This window comes from Dermacentor silvarum, chromosome 2, assembly GCF_013339745.2.
Source record: "Dermacentor silvarum isolate Dsil-2018 chromosome 2, BIME_Dsil_1.4, whole genome shotgun sequence".
In the NCBI taxonomy this organism is placed as follows: domain Eukaryota; kingdom Metazoa; phylum Arthropoda; class Arachnida; order Ixodida; family Ixodidae; genus Dermacentor; species Dermacentor silvarum.
The window spans coordinates 83,457,922-83,474,124 of NC_051155.1; the positions used below are offsets into that span (position 1 = coordinate 83,457,922).

Here is a 16,203-nt window from a genome sequence, read left to right on the forward strand (position 1 = left end):
CTAGATATCCCGAAATTTGATGGCCTTGAGGTCAGATATGACTGGGACAGTTTTCTTGCTGATGGCCGACAACTAATGTTTACGATACATTTGTTGAAGTATTCAAGAGGTTGAAAACAGCCGCTCAAAAACAATAATTGTAAAACTACAGACTTAGCAGGAGGAAATTCCCTCCCCCTGACCCAAAATTAAAGAGGGCTCCGTCGGTCACGTTTAGGCTCTTGCAGACGAGATCGTAACTGAAGAGCGCTCAATCAGATAGATTCCAACTTCCCGCAATCGCGTTCAATGTGGGCACGATTACTGCTCTTTTGATCACATGCTCTGGCTTTGCCCATTAAACGCGGGCTCTGATCTTCTAAAGTCCAAGTGGGACGACCTACTGCAAAGCACGGACTTTACGCATCAGCGACAGGCCGTCCAGAGGGCCCGCGGCGTCGCCGAGAGCCACCACCTCCCGGTTGCGTCATGGGTGGAGCCATCAATATGATGGGGAGCCTTCGGTTCCCCCAGTCTTTTTCCTCAGGACCTTTCAATAAAGTTCTTGTCAACTGTAATGTAAAACTACGCAGACCAGGAAATAAGTGGTTATCGACTGAAATTCTTCAGGCCATTAAAGAGGATGCCCTTTGGTCACGTTGTTAGCGATTTCCCAATAATACATGCCTCGAATACGCTTACAGAACTATGTGGAACAAGATAATGACAATGATGCGGTCGGCGAAGCGTCATTACTGCAACAAATCTTTTATGAGAACAAGCAATGTCCCAGGAAAACTTGGTCTTCAATGAATGTTTTCTTAGGGTGAAATTCTAATATGACAGTAGGAGAAATACTCCATCAAAATTTTGGAGATCTAAAAACTGCGGTGCACAATTTCAATGCACCCTTTTCGAAAACCTCGCTACTCACTCAGCCCTTTAAACCAGGCGCTCTTGATTGCATCAACAGTAGCTTCCAATCAGCATTCTTGCCTATGATCACTGCTGAAGACCTTTATCGTATTTTATTAAGTTTTAAGCCCAACAAATAAGACACCCGGCATAGACAACTACATATGCAAGGCATCCAACGGAATTTTCTTGCGCGGAAAGATGTTCTTATATAACTGCTTAATAGTCTCATTGACCACGGCATCATGCCTGATAACCTTAAGGCAGCCATAGTTAAACCACTGCACAAAGGTGGCTGTTTAAAAAATATCGAGAACTACAGACCAATTTTATTTTGCCGGCAATTAGCCGTATTTTAGAAAACACATACTATTGGTTATGAAAAGTTTCCTTGACATGAGCAATATGTTATATAAAGCGCAATATGGTTATAGCTCCCGAAGGAGTACCACAACGCTGTTGAAAGGCTTCTGTGAGATTATTTACACAGCCTTAGAAAGTAATGAGTTGGAACGTTTCTTCTCCTGGACGCAATCAAGGCTTTTGACTGTGCATGCCATCAGTTACTGCTGAAAAAATTAGCACTGTTAGGATTTCGTGGTCGCTTTTTGACACTATTTCATTTCTTTCTAATCGTACTCAAATTGTTTCCGCCAAGAATTACTCTAGCAACAGCGTAACTTGAAGTCTGGAGTTTCGCAAGGCTCGGTACTCTCCCCTCTTTTATTTGACAATGACAATGATGTTTATTTGCATCAGTACATGACGCATCAGTACATGACATTAATGTATTCTATATATTATTGAGTTGAGCTCTGTAATAAATAGGTGCTATACATTTCAATACGCGGATGATACCGTTATTCTTGCTACTGACTCTGTACATAAGAATGCAATTGGAACGCTTCAAACTGATTCTGTATGAGTTATGGATTGGTTTCACAACACCCCAATATCGATTAAGAAATCAAAAACAAAACTAGTTTGTTTTCGAAATCCGCATAAAAAGGTTGACGATACCACATCTTGTATTCTGCACAATTCGTAATGCAGTAATTGTTGTTGTAGCAAACTAGCTTACTCAAGAACTATTAAGTACTTAGGTCTTACCTTTGAGCAAGATATGACCTGGAATAGCCATATTTCCTTTATATGCTACAAGCTCCATGGTATACGTCATGCGTTTATGTAACTTGAGTTTTTTAATCTCATATCCTATCCGTGAACTTATTGCGAATGCGCTCATTTATAGCACACTCAGATGTGGCATCACTTTCTTGTATAATTGTTCTCTATCCTGGCGCAATAAAATTAACTGCCTCTTGAAGGCTATACTTCGACGTGACGCATACAGTGTTCACCTTTCCCAGAGTTCAAACCTGTTTTCTAGCACAGACCTGCCGTCATTTGCTGCTCCCTTTTTGCATAACGCTGTACGTAATCATTACTGGGATAGCGCCTTTTCAATTCAGCATGTGCCTGCTAAAATGTCTCGGTTGAATCGCCGCTTTTCTGTTGCGAGATGTTATACGAGGTAGACAATTTTACAATGACTTAATATATACCAAGAATTTTTACCTCGCTGCCTGATTTCCTATTTTCTCTGTCTTCAAACCGTGAATTGGTTCAGTACTTTCATGTAAACTTTTCCGAAGTGCCCATACAACCTGTTAACGTTTACCTGCGTAGTCACACTATCTACTAGTTTATCTGTGTAGTATGAGCACTTTAACCAAGACAGTGTAAGAGGGGTTGAATATGAATATGCAGAAGACAAAAATAATGTTCAATAGCCTGGCAATAGAACACGAATTCACGATCGCCAGTCAGCCTCTAGAGTCTGTAAAGGAGTACGTTTATCAATGTCAATTACTCACAGGCAACCCTGATCATCAGAAAGAAATTTACAGAAGAATAAAATTGGGTTGGAGTGCATACGGCAGACATTGCCAAGTCCTAACTGGGAACTTATCATTGTCGTTGAAAAGAAAAGCGTACAATAATTGCATTCTACCGGTGCTAACATATAGGGAAAAAATCACCGCATATCCACGACGTGATGATGATGAGTGGGCGAAGCACCGGAGGATCATTCGTGTAAACCAGAGCTACGGACGAGAGAGAAAGCGAGCGCGCGTTGGGAACGAACGCTCTTGTGCACCGCAGCGCCCCTAGCTACGGATGAGAGAGAGAGAGACAGAGAGAGTGCGCGTCGGGAACGAGAGAGAAAGAGAAACACCGCATTTCCACCAATGAATGATTATGAGTGGGCGAAGCACCGGGGATAATTCGTGTAAACCAGAGCTACGGACGAGAGAGAAAGCGAGCGCGCGTTGGGAACGAACGCCCTTGTGCACCGCAGAGCCCCTAGCTACGGACGAGAGAGAGAGAGACAGAGAGAGTGCGCGTCGGGAACAGAGAGAGAAAGAGAAACACCGCATATCCACCAATGAATGATTATGAGTGGGCGAAGCACCGGGGATAATTCGGGCAGAACGCCGGAGGCGTTCTCCGGAAGCCGGCAGCTGGCTTCCGGAACCGGAAGTTGAACCAGAAGCGGAAGCGGAAGCCGGCTTCCGGTTCCGCTTCCGGAGCTACGGACTACGAGGGACAAGGCTCGGCCCTAAGGTGCTTCGCCCCAAAAACTTGGAGGTTAACAAAGAATCTCGACAACAAGTTAAGGACCGCACAAAGAGCTATGGAACGAAAAATGTTAGGCCTAACGTGAAGAGTCGGGAAGAGAGCGTTGTGGATCAGAAAACGTACGGGAATAGCCGATATTCTAGTTGTCATAAAGCGGGAAAAATGGAGCGTGGCACGCCATGTAATGCGTAGAATGGATAACCGGTGGACCATTAGAGTTACAGATTGGATACCAAGAGAAGGAAGTCGAGGACCGCAGAAAACTAGGTGGGCTGATAAAGTTAGGAAATTTGCAGGCGCAAGTTGGAATCAGCTAACGCAAAACAGAGGTAATTGGAGATCACAGGGAGAGGCCTTCGTCCTGAAGTGGACATAAGTATACGCTGATGGTGATGATGATGTAGCATACGCTTTCATGCAATCACTTTTTCTTTTACCCTCTGTACTTCTTGTTGCTTAGGGTTTTTGTTTTAGAAACTGCATATGCTCCTTTTTTTTACTGCTGGCTGCCGCGTACGGTCCGACAAGTCTCCCCTTGACTTGCACCCACCCACCAAAATAATCTGTACATCTTAAGGCGAAATAATAATAATAATAACAATAACAATAATAATAATAATAATAATAATAATATAATAATATAATAATAATAATATATTATTATTATTATTATTATGTGCTATTATTATAATTTTGTTTATTTTCATCTCATGCAATGTTATGCACCGCACATATCACAAATATTAATTTGCATTGTATTGTTTAGTTGAGGATGCACAGTGTGATACCACGGCGAAACTATGTCATAAAAACGTAGGCTGTGTATGATGTTTAACGAGTGAAATACGGTGAGGAGAGGTCTACACAGAAATAAGTACGACACGAATGTAAATATATTTAACGCTTCTACACCCATTCCTCCACGGTGCTGCATACCCATTCTGGGCAGTTGTGCAAGAATCGGGTACATGCCAATTATTCAAAAATAACTAAATAAGAATTTCAAAAACGTTTATTGAATATCGCATACTATCTCATTAAGTGGTGTGTATTTTATAGAGATATTTAGAGGTGTACTTTTCGGCGAACGGAAGATATGCATGTTTTATGTCCTGATATACTCATTGATTCATTCATTCAATGCAATGAAACGACATTATAGAGATAAAAAAAGGAGGCGGGCCCTCGTCGGTATCCTGCCAATTTTTATTGCGATAGCAATTATATGGACACTCAAAAGCAGATTTCTGCCATCGGCGTCGCCGTCGCCGTCGCCGTGAGGTTCCGTATGACGTCAATGGAGATGAAATCGACGCCGCGCGCCGAACGCTGTATGTGCGAGTGAAAGAGCGCGAGGGGCGCGCGCTTTTACGGGGAATGAACGCACGGCGGAGAACAAACGCGCGTTCTGCGCCGTGCTCCCTTAAGGGCTGCAGAAGTAGGCGTCTCTTTCCTCCTTTACAATCACCATATATGTAGAGCAAACGCGCCTTCTTCCGACGCGCGAGAGGCCGTGGGGGAGGGGGGGGAGGCGACGTTTAGCTGCGGCACCAAGTGCCTATTTATATCAGAGGCTCCGGCAACAGTCACCAACGCCGCACCCATTTTGAGCGAACACGGACAAAACGCCGACGGCGTCGAAAAGTTCTGCGTGTTGCCGGTGCTGCTGCATGTCCAAGTTTATACAGCTGATAAAGCTAATATCATTACTCCGTATAGCTCTCTACAAATTTGCTATCGCAATTGATGCTTCGCCTTTCAGGTGAAACTGCGACACTTTTTTTATCTCCGTTCTGCTTTGTAATACACAGTACTCTGTATATGCTGTATCAGCTGTAAGATTTAGATTTTCACTAATGTAAGAGTTCTCAGCCGCCTTTTCGTAACACATATGGTGCATAGAGGCTCTGATCCTAGGTCAAATATTCCAGTGCTGTGCATCGAACAAAAGTAACCACAAAAAGAAGATTGGAAACCTACGTTGGGCACAGGTTATATACCTTCATCTTAGTTGAAGGAACAGGGAAGCCCTGGTTCGTACCGGACACCTCTCCGCTAGGTGGAACTGCGAGAAACCCTCCAGCCTTAGTCAGGCCGTAACCACTGCGAAGCTCGTCTAGTTTGAAGGTGTTGACGAGCTCTTCGGCCAGCGCTGAAGGTGTGGATGTCCCGATGACCAATAGCTTTCTCAGGCACTTTTTCAGCGTGATTGCCAAGTCTTCAGAAGCTTTCATGGCGTTCAGTATTCCCTCAGTTTTGAAGGAAAGGCGTACATAGTCACTGCCTGGAAGAAATATAAAAATGCACTGCCGTACTTCTGCGAAGATACTTTATGGGATTCATGAAATCATGCCATTAGAGATAATTAAAGCGGTCACATTTTCTATTTTGCGACGTCATATTTGTGTCGGCGAACATCAGCGAGTGTACGACAGCTAATGATTAGGTTTTTTTATTTAACTTAATGCGCTATATTCTTTAAGGTAACTACTTCATTCTAAAACCCTAGGTAAGGAACATCACGTTTTCAGCATTATTCGTACAGGAATAATGCGAAATTGACAGGGTGTTTATGTCATATTAATTTCCGTATGAATAACACAAGAACTTGTGGCAGGAACCATCGCAGATGAATGTCGACGCCAGTTATGACACTGCCGCGTATCTCTCTGCCGTTCCGCGATTGACGGCGAAACTGATGCTTTTAAATTGGTTAGCCAAGACTCTTTTAGTAAAGAATCGGTGAGAACATCCAATAGTTCTTATTTTTTAGGTTCCACTTGCCGGAACCTCGGTCTGATTATTAGAAACGTCTCGTGGGAGACTCTGGAAAAATTATGACCACCTGGAGTTTCTCTGACACCGCTTGGACCAGCTACCCGTGGCATTATACGCGAATAATGGCAGAAAATTCCTAGAGTCGACTTATTCAAATTATAGGCCTGCTCATAGATGCGAGGGGCTGTAATACCAGAAGAATACCCACGTTAAAGCCAAGACGGAGAACATGTTGAGGTTAATCGCTAGGGTGTCCAACCGAAAGAAGGGGTTAGGTGAGGACAACCTCCTTGGGATTTACCATTGCGTTTCTGATGAGCCATATTAACCATGTGGCGTAAGCTCTAGTAATGGACCAAACGGAAAAGACCAAGTTAAATAACCTCATGCGCAAGAGCATTCAAGAAAGTGCTAGGTTGCCGATTGCCACGAGCTCCGACACGCTAGAGTCAACTCGGAATGCACAATAACATAGACGAGATCATAGAGGCGCAGGTCACTGCCAGGTGGTCAGGCTGTCGTCGACCAAGGCTGGCAGGCGAATACTCAACGAGATTGGCATTGCTCCTAGGATAATGGAGGAACGGCGGATAACACTGACACGGGAAACGAGAGAGACCTACATGGCGGGGCCCTTCCAGCGAAATGTACATCCACATCATAACGAGAGTAGACGCAAAGCCCGTGCACGAGCCATCTTGAAGAGAGTTAGGGATAACATAGACTCTTTGCTCTTTGTCGATGCGGCGCAATATGCAACAGGAGAATGTTCGCGTTGTCGGTTATATACGGGCGGGGAGTGCTTCGCTCATCCGCCTCGGTAAGGGCGGCCACCCCAGTTATAGCAGAGCAAATCGCAGTTGCGCTGGCCTTGTGGGACCCAGAGCATTTCTACATTTACACCGACTCGAGAGACGCAACCAGAGCATTCGAATCGGGTAACCTCGCACGAGAGGCGGCCTCTATTCTAGAGAAGAGGGCTTGCCCCGGTTCTCATTATATTACGTGGTTCCCCGCACACATGGGGACGATCGTTCTCGAGGGCGTCCCAAACCTCAACGAGGTGGCCCACGACCGTGCGCGAGAACTCACGGCCACGACGGTCTGGAGGCTCCGAAGGGGCAGGAAGGGACTCAGCAGAACGCTCCACTTCTCAGATTTAATGAAATTACTAAACATTACCAACTTTGCAGGAGAGTTTATCCTCTTCCTCACCCGAAGCTCAGCAGAGGTCAGTCAGCTACTCTTAAAATGTTGCAGACGTGATCTTTCGCGTCGCGGGGCTTCCTTAGTAGGATATACTCAGACGTGGACCATGGTTGTCCCGACTGTAATGAAACCTTTTGCTCTATGGCTCACATGGTCTGGCGACGTCCCGCATTACCTAACGACCTACTCTCCAGCGAAGCCGAACGGGAGGAGGCCATCAGAAGCACGGTACTCCAAAGCAAGTCCAGGCTATCCAGACGGCCCAGGAAAGGGCGGAGCGTCACGGCGTTCTGTCCTCTACGTGGGCGCGGCCAGCGGTTACAACGGCCTCCCGTTAGGGTGACAGTAGCTCCTCAGGATCAAATAAAGTTCGTTGTCTGTCTTTCTGGAGTTCTGTAACGTGCATCCAATGCACAGCATACGGGCGTTTTTGCATTTCACCCCCATCAAAATGCGGTCGATCCCCGTGACCTAGTGAACAGCAGCTCAACGCGACAGCTTTATTATGTTTATACCCAGAGCGATAACTTGATCGAAGTAAGAATACGATGACGAAATTCATGCACATCCTCATCTGAGAGTTGTCTAAGTATGCGGAAAGAGAAAGCGCCTTGTCTTGTCGTCTTCTCTCTTCGTTTTCGTCTTTCGTGCGCTAACACAGTAGTCAAGATGCAAGTATAGCAACTAGCGCAGCTGTTCATTTTGCTACAATATGCGTAAGCATTGTACCACTTGTTGATCTCCACGCGGCCCGGTGTCATCATCAATGTTATGAAACTTTACACGACCAGTATAAACCCTTATCAATCCTTATCGGTTGTTATCAACGTTACTGGACACGATGCAACCCTTAGCAACCCTTATCAGTTGTATGCCTAATCGGATTCGATCCGAGCCTTAACAACCCTTATCTGTCCTTATCAACCTTATCGGACATGTGTTTATCAGCTTTTTTGTCAATTTTTCTGTACTAGTTTGAACATGTTTGTTCGTTATGTTTGATCATCTATTATGTTCGAAATAAAATCCTATGACTAATTGATTGATTGATTCGAGACTTATCAACTTTTATCGGTACTTATCAACCTTTTTCGACTCAATCCGACCCTTATCAACACTTATAGGTCCTTATCAACCTTATAAGAATTGATCCGATAATTATAAGCCCTTATTGCTCCTCAGAACCTTATCCATGCGCGTCAAACTGTTATCAACCGTGATGAGACTCATATAACCCCTCATCAATCCTTATCATCCTTGTCAACTCATTGACTGCATATCTGTGCGCGTTGCGTGACGTGAAGCACATGAGTCCTCAGGGGTCGAGCGGATTTCCGAAGGTGAAGGAACGCCCCAAAGAACAGGCTTTAGGTGCACCGCGGCCACCTACATGCATCGAGAATATGGTGGGTTTGGCGTTAAATTTTCGCAAAATAAGAATGAATGAATAAATGAATGTATGAACGAATGAACGAACGAACGAATACTTTATTGAAGAGGAAAATGGGAATGGATCATATAGGAATTTTCCTGATCTCTAAAATACCCGAGCTCTACATGTGATCCAAGAAATGGCTTTTATTTCACCATCACGACATCTTTGAGCAAAGCCTACGTAAAAACTGTTCTGCTTTGATATTTGTTTTGTATCATCGGTACAACACATTACAATTTGTTCAGATTAGAGCACTGGACGGGCTCGGGCTCGGCCCGGAACCGCAGCGATGGCCTAGCGGTAGAGCATCCGCCTCGTATGCGGGAAGTACCGAGTTCAAATCCCGGTGCCGCCGGGAACCCATCGGTTTTTCCAATGGGTAGAGATGTCCCATGGCCTGGTGCTCAGCTGTCGTGGGGGTCCACATCTCGAAAGAGGGCCCAATAGAGATTTCAGTTCTTGTCTCTGGGCGCCTCTTGTCCAACCACAGACGGTCTTGTAGACGAGCATCCGCCGCGGCTGTGGGAGGCAAGTGCTGCCGCCGGGTACCTACCGGTAAAATAGGTACAAGCGCACTCTCGGCCTGGTGCTCGGCCATTATGGGACCTCAACGCTTCGAAAGGGGTGTTTGACCTCAACCCGTAGGTGCCCCCACCTCAATAGGTGCTTGGGGCGCCACATGCGAAATGACCGCCATGGGAGCGGTCAAGACATCACTTTTTCCGTGCTCACGTTGGTTTCGACGGGAATTCAGGGCGCAGGCTCCTTCCTCAAGCGTATCACCCCTGAAGGAAGCCGAACGCCAGGCAAGGGCACACTTGTACCCATTTGAACCAGTGGGTGCCCGGCGGCGGTGGGAATCGAACCCGGCCGGGCCCACGGGCCGGGCCGGGTAGGGCAGTTTTTCACGGGCTCGGGTTTTTTGACGCGGGCCCGGGCTGGGCTCGGGTTTTTCGACGCGGGCACGGGCCGGGCTCGGACTTTCTGGTGGTGCGATGTAACGTGCAACAAGTTATCCTCGCGCGTGTCGACTCTGAAAAACATGTCTTTTTCAGTCTTGGGCCGGTGTCGAGCCGGTGTCGAGCCGGGCTCGGGCCGGGCTCGGGCCTAAGGTAAGAGGTGGCGGGTCGGGCCGGGCGGGTAACGTAGATTATTTCCCGGGCAAGGGCCGGGCCCGGGTTCTGCCATAAAACTTTTGGTCGGGCTCGGGCGGGCAGCCCAACGTAAAAACGGGCCCGGGCCGGGCCCGGTCTGAAAAAATCGGCCCGTGCAGTGCTCTAGTTCAGATATATTCACCTGCTGCAAACGTGGGTGTTAAGCCCAGTGGGTAAGACACTCGGCTTCTGAGCGTGGGTGCGTAAGTTCGAAACTCACCACTGCCAATCTTATCCTTTCGAATTTATTTGTTTTATGCATTAATTTCGTTATAGCGATTGGTCTTACGTGGTAGACGGCCGGACAGATGGGTTTCCTCATTGGGTAGGCATAGAAATGGTTACGCATTTAAAATATGGCACTAAACTACTACATGCGCAATATCCAATGAACCACACCAAGCGCACGCCGATGGTACGTGAGCCTTACCGTGGTCTTGGTGACATCACGCCTCGCGCGTCTTATGTTGTTTTCGCCAACCAACTAGGCTAACCTGTTTGTTCTCCCGCACACATGGGCTCCCTTTTACGCTATTATAGTGCTTGTACATTTGACACCCTCTCTATATTATCGTGCAGAACGTCGTCCGTCCAACCATGTGAAGTGCGTTAAGTAGACAAAGAAAGTTACCGATTTGAAGCGCATAAATTTATCAGAACGCATATGGTTCATGCACATTAAGCAATCTGCAATCGCAAAATTGAATTCTGGGGGAACTCCGTTTCATACAGCACTTGAAACACTGTGGAGGCTATTTATTTTGCAGTGGCTGCGTTCAGACACAACAAATATGTCGGCGTTTTTTCCAGCAATTATGCGCAACAGTTCTTAAATGCGTAAGCATTTCTTTGCCTACTCAACGCGGAAACAGGTCCGTCCGACCACCACGTAAGACCATCGCTTTCAAGATAGGGCCCTCAGCAGTGACCGAATTCACCTTCTTGCTGCCTCCCAGTCCAACGTGAACTGAGCGGCAAGAACACAGCGCACACGAAGCTATCGGCACACGGCACCCATCACAGATAGCTTTCAAGATAGGGCCCGCGCGGCCGCTCCATGTGTAGCCGCCGCCGGAATATGGTTGAGCACGGCTCACAATGGTTCAACATGGATGGATAAGGCGCTAAAGAGCGATAACGTCTTATAATGATCAGAACGTCAACTTTGTTTCCCCTCTCACCGCATACCTGGTCGCCGCCAGCACGCCGATCCCCTCCTCATGCTTCTACTGCACCCTCCTCCTCTGGTTACCTTCTCGCGCTCTCTTGGCTCCGTCCGTCTTTTATCCCCCGCTGCAATTTGCACGCGCTCTTTCATCATTCGCTGAGCTCGCACGCTCGGTTACGCCGAGGGACACCGACGCTCAACGCAGGAACTGGCGCGGAAGAGCTGCGCTCGAAAATTCAGTGGCGAGTTAGCGGTATATGGGAGAGAAAGGTCCAGGATACATAATTAACACAGCATTCACCACATTGCAAGGCAACTGACGCTGGTCTGGAGCAGCACCATCAGTTGCACTACACACACACACACACGCACACACACACACACACACATATATATATATATATATATATATATATATATATATAAGGTTGAACCACTCCACGCTCAAGCATTTCGCTTACTTGGTTTTCAATAACACGGCGCTCCGCGGGTGATACACGATAAGGCCTCTGGTGCAGTGGTGCGTGGGTGCCGGTGTCGATCTCGTGACGTACAGTCGAGGTGCGGCCTAGTGGGGCGTGTTGACAGTCGAACGTAGATTGGTATTTCCGTAGAAGGCTGAGAAGCTGCGAACGCTGTGTAGGGCTCAAGAGCGCATCTACTGAACTATGGAAAACGTCTTGCGTAGGCTGGGAACAAGGCAAGCTATAAGTCAACGAGTTCACGTCTGAACAGGTGTTGTCAAGAGGTGCGTTACTGAGTGTTGTCAAGAGATGGTTACTGAGTCGGCAGACTGAAGACATCCAAGGCACTCGCCACGACGTAAGACGAGGGGCGTGGCCTTAGCGTTGGAAACGAGCAGTTGCGTGCAGCCACCGCTGACAGAAGTAGTTTAATGATTTGAAAATGTAGAGAGGTCGGCCGGAAAATGGAGCATCTGGCCTGCTACTCTACGTAAGGGAAGGGGAAGAGGGGAAGAAAGAGGGTCACAATGGGGGAAGATAATGGGAGGAACTAGGTGAAAGGACACATTGCATAAATATTATCACAACCGTGAGTCCAGGCCCGTGTCGCCTAAGAAACGTGAAAAAGCTCGCATTGCCTCTATCGTCTGCCAACTCTGTGGCCATGCGCCTGGCAAGAGGTCCTCCGACAGTGGTCTATTGTGTAGATGCCTCAAGGTGGCTGACAGTGTCAGTATTTCACACGCATACTCAGGGCACACGACGAACACATGGTCTATAGTCTATGTGACACCACAGACTGAACAGTCCGGGGAGTCTGTCCGTCCAATTATGTGCAAGTATTTGCGCCTGAAAGCGACGCCTAATCACAGTCTGTGTATCAGGCATGTGTGAGGGCGTGGAATTCCACGCAGAACGGACGAACGGACAGGACGAGCGTCTGGCTCGGCCCAGTATGTTTTCGTAGCACTCCTCATTAATTTCGACAGGAGACATGTGATGTCCGTTCTAGAGAACGGCACTACAGTTTGCAGGCCATTGCTGAGGGCATGCTTTGCTTCAGCATCGGCCATCTCATTACCAATGAGCCCACAATGTCCCGGGATCCATTGGAAAATTATGTGGTGGTGTTTTTCTTGAGCGCATGAAAGTAGCTCGGTGATCTGCATTGCCAGAACCTGATATGCGGTGTGGCGCAGGAAGCATCCCAAAATTTGCAGCGCGGGTTTTGAGTCCGCGAAAATGCATAATTCTTGAGGTCTTTCCCCGCAGATATGGCGAATCGCTTCCCGTATAGCCACAAGCTCTGCAGCGGCCGATGTTGAATTATGATCTAGAATGAAACCTCGAGTCATCTGCTGGGCTGGTATTCCCACAGCTGCTGTGGATGCCTTTGGTGACGCGAACTCGTCTGTGTAAACATGAAGATAGGTCTGGTATTCTGACCAGATGTATGCCAGAGTAAGTTGTTGTAGCCCGCTAAAGGGAACCAATGTTTTTTTTAGTATGCCGGGGACGTGCACGCATACCGAAGGTCGAATCATCACCCACGGTGGTTTGACGGGGCGATATGGAAGAGCATAGCCTGGGGTAGATAGCAGCGGAGTACACTTGTAAAACTGCTGTCCGGCCGCTCATGTAGAACTGATGTCAATGGATGGCAATGGTGTCGTGTAAGTAAGCGTAGATATACTCGAAGTGGTTCGTGGGACAGGTATACCGATAATGGGCCTACGCGGGCTTCCTCAACTTTGCCTTTATTGGAGGCACGCCGTGGCAAACCGAGGCATATTTTGAGTGCCTGCGCTTGAAGGCTCTCTATTGTCCGTAAGCAGGAAATACTCAAGTTTTAGAGTATCGGGAGGCTGTATGGAATGTAGCCACAAATAGAGACTGATAAAGTCGTAGTAAGGAGCCTTCCGTGGGGCCCCATTTCATGCCTGCTACGAAGCGAAGAACATGGTAAAACAGACTAAGTTTTTGCTTCAACATATTTACATGCCTTGACAACGACAAACCGCGGTCAATTATAATGCCCAAGAATCTGTGGTGGGAGAGATAAGGTATTATAACACCGTTAATGGAGATCGGATAGCGGCAGACGGATTTTTGCGTGAATCCAACCACAGCACATTTCTCAGCAGCTAAGAGCAAACCATGACGCCGTATGTATCGTGAAGTAGATGACACAGCACGTAGTAATCTCGCACGTAGTTGTGGGCGTGTTGTAGCAGAATACCAGATGCAGATGTCATCTGCATATGCACTGATGTGGATGAGAGCTGGAAGTTCGCTCACCAGGCCAATCAGTTCCACATTCAATAATGTTGGGCTGAGAACTCTTCCATGAGGAACTCAATGGTATACCTGATGACGATTAGTCTCTCCGTCAGGCGTGGACATGTAAACGAAACGGCTGCGGAGGTAACTCACAATCCACAGATGGAGCCGGCCGCCAATGCCCAAGTCATCTAGGGCATCGACAATGGCTTCATGAAGGATGTTGTCGTAGGCGCCTTTGATGTCTAACAAAACAGCGGCAACAAGTCGGCGTCGACGTTTTTCATGCTCCACGGTCGTAACGAGGTCAATGACGCTGTCAATCGAAGAACTACCCCGCCGAAAGCCGGTCATCATGTTCGGATAAAGATCATTTCTCTCCAGAAACCATTCGAGCCTCGCCAGGACCATTCGTTCCGTAACTTTTCCAACACAGCTGGCTTATGCAACTGGCTGGTATGAGGTAAGCTCATAAGGTGTCTTTCCAGGTTTCAAGAGAGCCGCTGACAGGACAGCGAAGGGAAGGGAACATCTTCGGCGAACAAAAATGTCCGATGGAACAAATAGGGAAGTAGTGTGAGTGGCGAAAGTAGAGTAGGCATGCGCAATCACCGAAGAGTGCGGAGGGATCGTAGTGTCTTCTGCAACGACCAGTTTGTTGTCGAGATCGTCAAGCTCATGTGAACAGGTATCGGGAAGCGGAGCAAATTCAACTTCGGTGCGAGAACATTCAATGACGGCCTGATGATCGGAAAGGAAGTCCCACTCCAAGATGACGTCGTATGAACAGGATGAGATGATGACGAACTCGACTGTATACGTGTATCCTTGAATGACGATGGGTGCTGTACATGTGGCAACAGGTGTAATGCATTGGGAACTTGCTCTCCGGAGTGACAGTGCAGATAAGGGCGTCATTACTTTTCGAAGCTTGCGGCAAAGTTCTTCCGTAACTATTGAAACGGTGGCGCCTGTGTCGAGTAACGCCAGTGTGACGACACCTTCAACAGATACATTGATTACGTTCGTCGGAAGACACCGAGCCCTTGTGTGGTTCGACTGGAACGCAGTTCTCGCCTCTTGAACGGCGGTAGCTAGTTTCCCTGCTCCGATGGGGCCGGACGCCGCCGCATGGGAGAAAGTGAGCGTCGACGAGGGGATGGCGAGCGACGATCACGGGCAGAAGGAATGACGTTGCGCGTAGACAGCAAGTGCGAATCATTCGGTGGCGAGAAGGACGAAGCTTGCGAAACGTAGGAGTAGACAGGAAGGTGATGACCTTGAAACCTTAAGCGATGGTGACAGTGCCGTGCCACGCGACCTAGGGATACCGCAGAAGAAGCACACGGGGCGATTGTCGGGTGTACGCCTGGGTCCCGTGCTAGCTGGTGATCTGGTGGTGTACACTGGAGGGATTGGACGTGGTGGTGCAGCAGACGGTGGTGCTGATAAAGCCGATGGAGGTGGCCGTGCTGCAACCTCGGCGTAGCTGAGAGGTACAGGCAATGGTGGCGATGCACTAGGGGACTGTATAGCTTTGGACACTTGTTCCTGGAGCATTTGACGCAACGGAGGAGCCAAGGACGGCGTGGGTCCGTGGACGGTGGTGATTAGGGATAGCTGGCGGACGACTCGGAGCGTACGAAAATCTTGATTTCGCCGAGCAGATAGTCGTTGTTTGTCACAGCGGCTAATCATAAAATTGAAGTATCGGGGATAGAAGAACGTGAATTGAGCAGACGTTGCCGCCTGAGTTCGTCATAGCTCTGACCATAGCCTCCTATATTTTTCATGCCCGCCGAGTGGCGAGCAGAGCAAGGCGCTCCGCCCGTACCTTCTAGTTCATGCGCTCGCCACCACGCTGCGCTGCCGCCCCATACCCAGAGCAGAGTGACAAAGTTCAGCGACCTCGACCACGGTCCGCGGGCTTTTCGAGAGGAGCATTTGGAAGGCGTCGTCTTCGATTCCCTTCATTACGTGACGGATCTTGTCAGACTCAGTCGTCGATGGATTGACGCGCTTGCAAAGGTCCACAACATCTTCTATGTAATTGGTGAAGTTTTCACCGGGTTGCTGGGAACGGCTGCGCAACCGCTCTTCGGCACGGAGCTTCCGCACCGCAGGGCGACCGAACACTTGCGTAATGCGCGCCTTGAAATCTGACCAGGTGGTGGGGTC

The 16,203-nt window shown here is 48.1% G+C and overlaps 1 protein-coding gene across 1 annotated transcript in view; it reads right to left on the minus strand.

The window, feature by feature from the left end:
- Window positions 1–5,513: 5,513 nt before the first annotated feature.
- The window catches only part of LOC125943472 (uncharacterized), a 77,218-nt gene continuing 66,528 nt past the window's right edge, over window positions 5,514–16,203 (minus strand). Inside the window, exon 8 of the mRNA XM_049662805.1 lies at window positions 5,514–5,821. Within this exon, the coding sequence (XP_049518762.1) occupies window positions 5,514–5,821 (308 nt within the window). The remainder of the gene's footprint in view (window positions 5,822–16,203) is intronic.